Consider the following 12573-nt stretch of genomic DNA (forward strand, 5'->3'; position numbering starts at 1 on the left):
TGGGACAACGAACAACACTCTCACAACCAACACAACTAACAAAACTATTATATCCTATCCCTATCTGCTATCTGATTCTTAACTCAACGAACAACGAGGCGGCGCTGATGTTCCCGAGATATTTTTCAGGTCTGCCAAGTTCTCATGAGTGTGAAGCGGGCGAATTTTAAATTATTAATAAATAGAGTAAATATTTAATAAAATTTAATTTTTAAAGAATCCGCATTTAAAAAATTTGAAAATTAATAAGTGCGTTTTTTATAAATATTTTTTTTTAATCATTTCGGATTTTAAATTTGATGTCTGCTACATTCACACTCATTCTCGTATGAATGATCTGAAGTTAACTGACGTCTAATAATTTTTGAATTATTTTTAAAATGATAAATTATTTTAAAAATTGCACCTGTAGTTTCTTCGATTTTCTACACGTGCATTTTTTTTTTTTTTTTTTTTTGTAATTGACTTTTTAAAAAAAAAAAAATCCGAAAATTTTCAATTGGCTGCTGACTGCATATGATCCTGGAGTTAGAAGACAATTTTAAATTTTCAAATTTTTCTTCTACACATCAATTAAAAAAATCCATGCGTAAAAAATTAAAAAATCTACAGGTGGAATTTTTCAAATTTTTTTTTGAATTTATCGTTTTTAAAAAATTTAAATTATTAGACTGCTCGAGTATCATAGTTTTCATTTAATTACCAACTGTCTCATTTAATATCACTAACCTCATATTGTTATATATTTTTATTTTCAGATTTATCAAAAACATATGTATATATATATTTATTATTTCATTACTTTACTTGGGTGATTAATAAATGAGGTATTGATATCCGGTTGACTGACTGATATCGTCTGAGGTTTTGTTACTTCCGATGATATTGTATGTATGAGAATATAGTTTTTATGAATAATGAATCACGTTAATAATTCAAATGACGAAATACCCGCGCTCACATACCGGAAGCTGGGAAGAGAGAATTAATATAGATATGCTAGAGATATACATATACACCTATAAGAACTTTCTTATCGCGCATCATATTTCCGAGAATTTGATTACGTCAAGTAATCCAGCCCATAAATAAATAAATCGTATGAATGGGGGGAATATGACTAATACGCTTGATTACGCGATTCTGATCCACAACTTTCGACCTACGCTCATTTTTATTATCGTGCATTTAATTTTGTTATCTTATTTTTTTACAACATAAAAATATAATTAAATATAAACTTAAAGATAACTAATTAGTTATCGATAAAATATCAATTTATTTTTGTACTCTTTTAACAATATTTACAAATGATAATATAGATATAGATATATATATTGTATATATATAAATACAAACGGTAAAATGCATACACACAAACAACAGAATAAAACCTTTACGTTGACCGCGTTTATTAAAAGAGTTGTCATAAATAAATGAAGCAATATTTAATGACTGAAAACTCCTTTTTACTTTTTTATATATTTTTTTTACTGTACACTTTTATATACATGACAACGATAAATCGTATGGAAATGTTTGTAGGCGTGGGATAATTATTTAAATGATATCACAATTCGTCCTTGACTATTCTCTCCTCTCTATCTCTCTTAACAGCATCATTACCAATCTTACGTTTACGATATTTTTTTGATCGTCTGTTCATTGACGATAAATTACTACGATAAGTACGAAATTTTTTAACTAACTCTTTATATTTATCACCTTCGTTTTGTAAATCCTCAATGGTACTCAGTAAAAGATGTACGTCTCTTACGTGCTCCAGTTTTAAAAGAATCTCACGTTTTTTTTTAGCAATCTGCCTTTTAAATAAAACGTCACTATTGCCATCATCATCGTCATCATCGTTGTCGTCGTTGATGTTTTTGTTGTTGTCATTGCCCTGCTGTTGTCTCAAGAGCTTACGATAAGCGTGAAGATAATTTTGGATAGTGTCAAGGCAATAGCGGCGAATCCTTGAGACACATTTTTCCGGAGACTCACCGGCGCCAATATGGCATACATTTAATAAAGCTTCAATATGTGTGTCTTGTTCCAAGTTTGATAGCACAAATGACAATAAATTTGGAATCGTAATTGGAAGATTTGATGGGAATATTGTACTGTCTTCTTTTTTTTTAGCTGGGAAAAATAATATTGAAGGGAAACGATTTATTGTGTACTCCCATGGAAGATCATTATTGTCACCGTCGATTCGTACGAAACTAATTTGGTCCACGTTTGATAATAAATGGGCTAATGTTAAGAATACATAATAAATTGCACTACAAAATGCACAGTAAGGCGAGTGGTACATCACGACAACGTCTTTCGTTGGGTCTAATACAGTTGGTAAAAACGTATCAGTATTTAATTCCTCAACACAAATAGTAGATGGTGTATTTATACATTTAGACTTTTTTTCAAAATCCTCAGCATAACGTTTTGAGCTGTCAGACCTCAATTTTCGTTGTAATGATCCAGTAGTATAATTATTTATAAATTTAATTAGATTATTTTTATTTAAATTTTGTTGCATCAGGTACTGGCTTTCTTGCTGGAAATTTGAATTAATATTTTGATTATTTAATAACTTTTTTTTTTGTAGTTAAGGTGACAATTAAACTTACCAATGTATCTAAAATAACAACAGCAGTCTTGTCTCTCATTTTCAAAACATCAAGACCAAGTCCCTCAGCAAAATGAAAGTATTGCAAACTATCTACAGCTATAAATGCAAGTGTTCTATTTACATTGCAAACAGATTCAGTTAATTTAACGTCAGACTTTTGATCTGATTCATCTGGAAATATTGCGTAATGATATTTATCACCAGCAAGGAATTTAACGCAATCGTTTTCGATCGTATGCCTTCTGACGGCAATCGCTGATCGGGAATCATTTTCCGGAGTAATCATTGATGTTTTATATTTACTGCTACAAGTAAAACATATATTTAGTAACAGTAAAAATATTTTACATGAAAAATATATACAATTTAACACTTACTTTACTTTACTCACAGAGGCGGGTCTTTCATTCGAACCAGAATAGCTATTGCAGCAAAAATAATCATTTTCTTCATTACTTTGTTCAGTAATCCTCTTAAATATATCTTTCTTTTCACACATTCTTGAAAATTTATCACTGACACTACAAATTTTACCATCAGACGAATCATCTTTACACAACAGACATTTATTCATAAAGATCTTGGCGCAACAGCTTTCATTGATCCACTTTTGGATGGAAATACTGACCGGAGAGACCATTGGCTGTGATTTTGACCCAGCTAATAATTGTGAGCATTCATTCATTTTTATACGATACTTTTCTTTAGCGTACTGACGTTTTTTTCGTAACCGTTCGAGCAATCGATTAGTTTGATAAGAATTCCCACAGTTATTATACTCGAGTGCTACTTCTCTTATCTATAATTAATTAATTAATTACATTGATTTTAAAACCGTAAATTCAAAGAAACAAAAAATTTAATTAATTATTTACCAAGTTTTTGTGGTAATTTGAAGAATGTAATGGATTTCGTGGAGTAAAAAGAAGGAGTACTGGATTATCTTTAAAATAAGGTGACAATGTTTTAGATTTAACACCGGGTGGTTGAAGCCAAGCAGAAACTTTGTGATTATATTCATCTTTCCAACGAAGTATATTATTTACTGTCCATAATTTTTCTTGCGGATAAATCTGTAATTAAATTAAAATAATAAATATTAATTATTAATTATTATTTAATAAAATTATTTTCTAAACTTACAAGTGATTCATTCCATAAATATAAAACTATAGCAGGAACATATTCAATATAAAATTCTTTAGAAGCTGTATGCTGATCTGTAACTACAGCAAATGCAGTATCTCTATTAGGGTCTCTTTCTAATGCACGTATGGCGGTTTTATAAAATTCCTTGTATCCAGGACTTACTGTCAGCCCTTCGAACTCAAAAAATCCAACCATAACTGACTGAAAAATAAATAAATAATTTATTGAATATATTATTTCATATGCTTAATAATAAGTAAGTAACAAAAAGTACCTCATGCTTGAGAAGAAGCTCCATCAGTTCTTCTTGCCGTGATATTCTGTGTATGGGTTTCAAAAACGTATCAAGAAACCGCATGATGTATGGAGCTTCATTGATTCCTCTGTACTGAACTCCAGACCCTCGGTGAGGGTAAATAAATAACACAGGATAACTTTGTATTTTATTGTACTGCTGTCTGCATTCAGATCCAGGGTGCCAACAATTAATAGCAGCAAAAAATATCTGGATAAATAATTAACTAAGTTATTTTTCATGATACCTGCATCGAAACTTAAAGCTTTAAAGTCTCTATAGTTTCCTGAACATTGAAACGTTTTTCGCGCCAAAAAATGAAAAAAATTTATGTAATTTCACTGATTGAGAGTGACTTGAGGGGTAGTTCCAGGTTGGAGGTGGCCTACAATTTTCGGCCGACATACCAGCACTTAAAAACTTTCCAATCTTCAGGTTCGTGTCTACATCCAGTCGAAAGAAGCTAATTTCAGTCCAATGCCGCGAATTAATATCAGCAAACGCGTAAATTGTGAATGCCTTCAGTCAGCGGGCAGAAGCAAACTTTTTTTCGTCTCTTGGAAACAAACAAATAAAGTTTCTGCCCGCTGACTGAAGGCTTTCGCAATTCAAACTCTGATACTTGTCATTTATTTATTAGTAATTTCAGCATTAATTTTATTTACGTAAATGACAGTTCTGACTGTGATTAAATTTTATAAAAATTAGTGTCAATAATAAATAGTATTTATAGTTTCTGCTTAATTATAAATTGCAAATGACAATTTAATAGTTGATAACACCATTGGTCTTAAATTAACTTGTTTCTTACTGGCTGCTGACCTAAAACTTTAAGTTCCAATGCAGGTAATCGTGAAAAATCTAGTGTGTAACTCAGGATAAAACACGATTTCCACCTGCGGGTGATGTCAGCCAACTTCACCCTGGTCTGAAATTGTTTTGTTTCATCCCTTGTCACACAACATACTATTATTTTTCTTTAATAATTATTATCAATTATATTATTGTTTAGAATAAATGAAATAAAGAAACTAATATTTGAAACAATAAATAAGAAATTATGATGATAAATCAGGATGGATGAAGATGGGTGGAGATGGATGAGGATAATCATGGATTTTCCTATCCATTTCCACGATTATTCCCCGCTTTCCGACGTCGGAAATCGGAAATCGTAAATTTCAAATTCGACTCCACCGTTCATCTTACGGCATTGACTAAATTAATATTTTAAATCATGCGGATAAATTAGGATAAATCAGGATGAATGAAGATTGGGTTTATTTAGAAATGATGACGAGGTACAACAACTGCTAACGTATATCAAGAGCGCAGTGTCGCGAAATCTCTCTGAGAAGTCTATTAATTAAATCTTAGATTACATCAGTATCTCCAAGAATGTAAATATATAAATAAATAACATAAGATTATTTACCTGTGAATGATAATACTGTGCAACACGTTCAAATTCTTCTCTCACACTTTGAGACTCAGCATCCCACGGTGCATAGTACATAACAAAACAAACATCTGAATCCGATGCTCTTTCAATCATAGCATTTAATTGTCCTTTATAAAAATCAATGACTATTGAACTCTGGTTAAAAAACGGCCGTGCAGGTGGTGGTTTTGATATTTTGGGTGGTCTGTAAATTATGATATCAGTAAATTAAAAATATAAATAATAGTAATAATGATTATTAAAAATAAAAATCTAACTTACGCATTGTGAAGTGCAGCAAAAGTAAGACCCATTATAACAAGAAATAAACATAGTGTTTCACGTGAACATGAAAACATTTTACTTGCCAGCTTTTCTTCTACCGATGGACTAATAACCTTCTGTGATATATCATTTGCCACGTCGTTACTTCCTGAATTATTAATTCTCGTATCTTCTTCAGTGACCGGATTTGTTTCATCAACATTTTTTGTCGACTCTTCACTTTTTACCTCAGCAGTCATTATCCGTTAGCATCAAACCAAGATCTGGACACTTACTTGTGCTTACATATAAGCATTGCTAATTTTTTTTTCTACCTGACTCATCGCTTGAGTACTTTATATATTTAAAAGTATGTAATATATTTATTTTTTAAAACTTATTTGGTTTTACCAATACACTAGTATTTAGATAGCAGAGAAACATTATAAATGAGGGATTATCAATTAGATTAATGAACTCGCATACTAAGTCTAATAAATATCAGTACACATACGTGTCACTCATGCACGAGTGCCCTCCATGCTTACATTTCAATTACTAAAAACAGCTGATTGTTTGTAAACATTCAATAACGACGTTTAAATTTTTAAATGCTTTGTTCTTATTGTCAACAATATTTTGATTCTTGCTAATAATAATTAATGGTAATTACACTTGTTTTTGAATTTTTTTTTTAATTTTGAAACTATTAGTTGTAGGTTATTATTATTAGTGATGCTGAAAGTAGCTGACATCTGATAATTTTAGTGTTTTTAATTACCAAGTTGTCATTAGCAAAATTTTTTAAAAATACACAAGAAAATTATGAATGGGAATGAAGCAGACATAAGACAATTTGTAAATTTGAAATAAATAAATTAAGTAATTAAAATAATGAAATTAAAAAAAATAATGATACTGAAGTTAGCCGATGTCTAATAATTTTTGGACTTTTTTTAGACGGTAAATTATAAAAAAAAAAATATTTAAAAAAATTGCACCTATAGTTTTTTAAATTTTCTACTTGTGCATATTTAAAATTTTTTTTTTCTTCAAATTTAATTGTAAAAAAAAAACCTAAAAATTTTCAATCGTCTACTAGCTTCTATTTCATGCATTTGTTCTAAAATTTAAAAAATTGACACCTGTCAGCTACATTCATACTCATAGAAAATTTTTGATCCTGAAGTTAGCAGACAATTTAAAATTTTTGAATTTTTTTTTCAGGAAATCAATTACAAAAAAAAAATAAAAATAAAAATATGCACATGTAGAAAATTTTTCAAACTACGGGTAATTTTTTCAAATATTTTTTTTTTTTATAATTTATCATTCTGAATGAATTTCAAAAATTATTAGTCGGCTAACTTCAGTAACATGAAAATTAAAATTTTTTTAAATTCTTCGATTGAATTGTTTTAAATTTTTACCTGTCAGTATTTACTTTGTTTATAGAAGATAAATAAATTTTTTAACGACTGCTACTTTCAAATGAGTGTGAATGTAACTGACAAGTGTCAATTTTTTAAATTTTTGAATAAATAAATAAAGTGTAAGTAGAATAAAAATTTAAAAATTCGTATTTAGATCAATGAAAAATCAATAGCCGCGTTTTTTTAAATTTCATTGTTTATTTATTTAAAATTTATAAATTGTCTGATGTCTGCTACACTCACACTCATTACTTTCAACATCATTATTATTTATTTTTTTTTTTTCACTATAAGCAATAAATTTTACTTGTTTATTCTGAATAAATTTATTCGTTTGTTTATGTGATTTAAAATATTTGTTTTACAGGTGCCATTGTTCAAATATTTGGAAACTTATCTCAGCTGTCATTCAATTATTTATTCATAATAATAATTAACGGTAATGCAATTTTATTATTAATCAATTATTTATTTACTTATTATTATTTTCTAATTAATTATCGAATAAAATTTATTTCAGTTATAAAAAAATATGTTAATTTTTTAATTTCACTAAAAAAATGTAAAATAATAATTTTAAAAAAATGAAATCATTATTAGTATTTATTCCAAACAATTTTCCATTTGAAACAAGTGGTTACATTAATGGAAAAGTACTGTACGATAATGAAAGTGACAGTAAAAAATTTTATGTCATAAACATAAACACAAATGATTCGCAAGAATCAAACTCTGAATTAATCGGATATTATTCTGGAACGCAAAATACTGCGGGATGTAGAAAAAAAATAAACGATTGGATTGAAATAACTTTCAAGTCAGACAATTCAGTTCAGACGAAAGATAATTCATATTACAGCGTTAAAAATGTGATAGTAGATACTAAGACGATTGAAAAATCTAATTATCACACGGTGATAATTATTTATGACCAAAAAGCTTTGATTAAGTCGGAATTATTCAGAACGCAGAATTTATCTGGTAATCATTTTTTGGAGTTGAAAGACATACTGGAGAAAAAAATAATCGAGGATAAAATAAAAAAGAAAAATTACTTTGAAAATTGTAAAGAAACATTGCTGATGTACATGATTATTATTTTTATGTATCCGGTTTTATTTTTATCCAAAGTAACGAGTAAATTGTTGCCAATTTTTAAATACTCAACACTGGGATTACATCTCAGTGGATGGCTGGAAAATATTAAGTGGATTTTATTGACGATAATTCAAGATAAAAAGTTTACTTTGAAGACATTGAATCCAATTGTAGCGATAACTTTAGATATTTTATTAGGAGTATTTTTAATTAGATTTTTAATGCAAACTATTGATGAAAGACCTTCGCATATTTTACTCGATAATGCAGAGGTAATTTAAATAATTAATTTTTATTTTTATTATAATTATTTAGTTAGATATTTTTACTAATTAGTATACGAATTTTTACTTCAGAAAGTCGTTGACACTTTGAAGAATTTAGTGAACTGGTTAATGGGAGCTCCAGCTGGTCTAAAATTAAATTATTCATTCAATAAAATGCTTGGAAAATTTTTTCTTTATCACATACATTTTTGGTGGACATTTTTAGTGTCAATAAAACCGGTCATGGACTTTTTCTTTGATGTTCTCATGCTATTTGGAAGACTTGGCATCACTTTTCAAATAGCGATTGCTGCTGATATTTTAGCACTCGTTAGTTTTCATGCTTATTGTATTTACGTTTATGCTGCGAGGTAAAGAAATTTTATTCTCATCCATACCCAAGAGAGAGTTCATTTATTTTTGGTTCTTACTTATGATCAAATAACTGAAGTCATTTTATTTTGTTTAGTCTGACAATTTATCGTAATTTTTTAAAAGCAAAAACAAGTGGAACTTCACTTCTTTATAAATTATCTTGACAAAATGAAAATGAAATACACATTTATATAAATTTTTAGGCTCTTTAATTTACAAATGCGAGGACTGACAGCTTTGTTTCGACTATTTCTTGGCAAGAAAAAAAATCCATTGAGAGAAAGAGTTGACTCGTGTCAATACCAAGCGGATCAGCTATTTGTCGGTACCCTACTTTTTACTATTCTATTATTTCTCATGCCAACAACTTGGGTCTACTACACAGTATTCACAACAGTAATTATTAATATTAAATAAATATATACTCGAAAACGAGTATGAATGTAGCAGACGTCAGACAAATTTAAAACTATAAATAAATAGAGTAAATAATTTAAAAAATAATTTTTATAAAAAATGCACTTGTTAATTTCAAAATTTTTTAAATGCGTATTTTAAAAAAATTTTTTTTTATTAATTATTTACTCTATTTATTTATAATTTTAAATTTGTCTGTCTGCTACATTCACACTCATTCAAAAACAATATCAATAATACTATTAAATTATATTTTTTTTCGTAGTTACGTGTAATCATAATTGGATTTGGTGGATTTCTAACAAAGCTACGATTTTATTTTCAAGTACTTCCTGTTTACACATTTTTATGCTGGTTATTTAATTCGCGATGTGTTCACAGTAAGTGAATTACTACATTTTTTTTTTTAAATTAAGAGCATTCTCAGATAGTACCCCCCACTTTTTAAAAATATGCAATGAGCTTTAACTGTCATAACCGTATTAAAATCTAATTAATTAATTAATTAATTAAAAAAATGAAAACTTTAATGGAAAAAAGGACAACGAAAAGTAATTTCGCGGAGATAGAATTTAAAAAAATTACTTAGAGTTGATGTGTTGGGAGTTAAACAAAATTTGTCTCATAAATTTTAGTGAAATCTTCATGCCAATTTTTTAATTCGAATTTTTAAATTTCGTAGGCTAAAATTTATTTTACAAAATTCGTTTAACTCTCAATTGATATCTACTGTGGATAATTTTTTTAAAAATCTATACCTTGGTAAAATTACTACATCGTTGTTCTTTTTTTTCAATTAAGGTTTTAATTTAGGTTTTAATTGAAAATCATTAAAAATTTTTTAAAAATGGCGGGCACTGTCTAAGAATGGCCTTAAATAAGTAATCAATACTCATTAATTGCTTGTTAATTAATAGGTTCAGTTAAAATATCATTGAAATCAATACATCAAGACAGATCGTCAACATTGATGATGACAACCGTACGTTCATCCTGGTCAGAAACTTGGGTTCATTGTATTCCTGACACAATAAATCATAATCCACCAATCGAATGGAAGATGATTGTTAAAAATATTTTCTGGGGAGAATTGCTATATCCCTTATAAAACAAAATATATGTATATTAATAACATAAGACTTAATTTATTTGAATAAAAAATAAACTACATTATGAAACTCTTTTGGTAACAATATCCGGTGCAACTCTTCTAGCGATATCTGCTTCTCTGAGCTCAGGAAAGTGATCACCTAACTCTTTCTCAAATATCTCATCGATGTCATTGGCTTCTCTTAGATAAACAAAGTAAATTAAAAATGTAAAAGTACTAGCAGCAATAATGTGTGGTTGATACCAAGGCCAATTATCTCTATTGGCACCTTGTTGACTGTACCGCGCTTGCCATTCTGCCGCTGGTGATGTTGAGTATTGAATTGGCTGATCTATCTCATCGTCGTCATCATCATCCTTCTTATTTTTATTTTTACTTGCTTGAGTATTTTGAGTATTACTTCGAGCAATCACTCTACAAATCATTAACAACTTCATGAGTGAATGTAGCAGACAGACAAATTTAAAATTATTAATAAATCGAGAAATAATTAATCAAATAAAGCTTAAAAAAATGCGCATTCAAAAAATTTTCAAATTAATGTGAATTTTTTATAGTTATTATTTTTTTAATTATTGACCCTATTTATTTATAATTTTAAATTTGTCTTTCTGCTACATTTACAGTCATAAAAACTGAAATATTTTGCCGCAAAAACTAAAATTTATTTATATAAAATTTGTTTCATTACCTCTGTAATAGATTCCTTCGTGCCAATTGACAAGTCAATGAGCCCAATCGATTCAACAGCATAATTATTTTTAATTATCACTTGTTATTAATTTTAATTATTTTTTTCTCTCGTGAAATTGCGTAAGATTACGGTATAATATTCGAATTCCTATAACCCAGGTTAGAAATTTTTCTATGAAAAAATTAAAATTTATAAGAGATTTTATCATCTGCTAATAATTCAGAATGAAAGAACACATTTTCTAAAAATAAAAAAGCTCAAGGTGCTTTTCCATGTTAGCGCTTGATGCTCATCAGTTCTAATGTCTAATTTGGATGATGCTGAAAGTAGCCGACTTTCTGACAATTTTAGTGTTTTTAATTATCAAGTTAATTGTCAACAGAAAATTAAAAAAAAAAATACAACGATACTGAAAGTAGCAGACATTAAAAAAATTTAATTCTTTTAAATAAACACGTAAAATACTTATAAGAAAAACTTTGGAACATAGCATATGAGAAAATTTTAAAAATCTTTTTGTGCAAATTTAAAAAATTGTATTTTACTTACATCTAATTACTTTATAATAATTAAAAAATTGTCTGATGTCTGCTGCTTTTAGTATTATAAAATATACACAATAAAATTTTTCACATGCATTTTTTAAAATTTTTGCCTGTCAGTACTATGATCTTGATGTTAGCAGACAATCAAAAATTTTCGGATTTTTTTTTTTCAAGAAATCAATTATAAAAAAAAAAACCTAAAAGTATGCTCATGTAGAAAATTAAAAAAGCTATCGGTGCAATTTTTTAACATTTTTTTTTGTATAATTTATCGCTTTAAAAAAAATTCAAAAATTATTCGAAGTCGGCTAACTTGAGTATCATTCCGTATTTGATTTGTTTATTAAAAATAAATTAATTTTTTTAATGACTGCTACTTTCAGCATCATAAATTCGGTCATCTGACAGATTTTTAAATTTCGAGCTAATGGCAATTAGTTTTTTTTTTTTAATTATGAAAAAAAAATATATCTTAGAATAGATGAGTAGGAATGTAGCAGACATGAGATTCTTCATAAATTTTAAATAAATAAATTAAAATAAATTAATAAATTAATTAATTAAATTAATTAATAAATTTTAAATAAATTAATGAAATCTCAAAAAATGCGCGTACTGATTTTTCATTTATCTAAGTACGGATTTTATAATTTTTATTCTTCTTTCATTTTATTTATTTATCAAAAAATTTTTATAATTGACACTTGTCACTAACGTTCACATTTATTCTGAATATTCTTTTTTTTTTTAAATTTAGCGCGCGAAATTCACAAACATGAAAATGCACCTTGATAATTTTCCAACGCAATTTGATGTGAATGTAGCAGACAGACAAATTTAAAATTATAAATAA

The 12573-nt window shown here is 27.8% G+C and overlaps 3 protein-coding genes across 4 annotated transcripts; 1 reads left to right on the forward strand and 2 right to left on the reverse strand.

Moving 5' to 3' along the window:
- Positions 1 to 1192: 1192 nt before the first annotated feature.
- LOC130663902 (thioredoxin domain-containing protein 11) lies at positions 1193 to 6041 on the reverse strand. The gene is made up of 8 exons (XM_057463461.1): positions 5800 to 6041; positions 5512 to 5722; positions 4056 to 4286; positions 3776 to 3982; positions 3508 to 3705; positions 3010 to 3431; positions 2631 to 2937; positions 1193 to 2557 (listed from the first exon to the last, which is right to left on the reverse strand). The coding sequence occupies exons 1-8, from the start codon at positions 6039 to 6041 to the stop codon at positions 1571 to 1573; spliced, it is 2805 nt and encodes a 934-aa protein (XP_057319444.1). The 3' UTR covers positions 1193 to 1570.
- LOC130663904 (phosphatidylinositol N-acetylglucosaminyltransferase subunit Q) lies at positions 6031 to 10478 on the forward strand. Of its 2 annotated transcripts, none has more exons than XM_057463466.1 (7): positions 6031 to 6151; positions 7582 to 7653; positions 7735 to 8584; positions 8669 to 8949; positions 9157 to 9349; positions 9636 to 9750; positions 10288 to 10478. In XM_057463466.1, exons 3-7 carry the CDS (start codon positions 7799 to 7801, stop codon positions 10476 to 10478), a joined length of 1566 nt encoding a protein of 521 aa, XP_057319449.1. In that variant the 5' UTR covers positions 6031 to 6151; positions 7582 to 7653; positions 7735 to 7798. The 2 variants fall into 2 exon arrangements, with proteins under 2 accessions (XP_057319449.1, XP_057319448.1); XM_057463465.1 differs by lacking the exon at positions 6031 to 6151 and adding an exon at positions 6312 to 6446.
- A 9-nt stretch (positions 10479 to 10487) lies between these two features.
- LOC130663906 (uncharacterized) lies at positions 10488 to 11385 on the reverse strand. Its single transcript, XM_057463467.1, has 2 exons — positions 11173 to 11385; positions 10488 to 10895 (listed from the first exon to the last, which is right to left on the reverse strand). The coding sequence occupies exons 1-2, from the start codon at positions 11232 to 11234 to the stop codon at positions 10541 to 10543; spliced, it is 417 nt and encodes a 138-aa protein (XP_057319450.1). The 5' UTR covers positions 11235 to 11385; the 3' UTR covers positions 10488 to 10540.
- Between the last annotated feature and the right edge of the window lie 1188 nt (positions 11386 to 12573).

Source organism: Microplitis mediator, chromosome 2, assembly GCF_029852145.1.
Source record: "Microplitis mediator isolate UGA2020A chromosome 2, iyMicMedi2.1, whole genome shotgun sequence".
Classification (NCBI taxonomy): domain Eukaryota; kingdom Metazoa; phylum Arthropoda; class Insecta; order Hymenoptera; family Braconidae; genus Microplitis; species Microplitis mediator.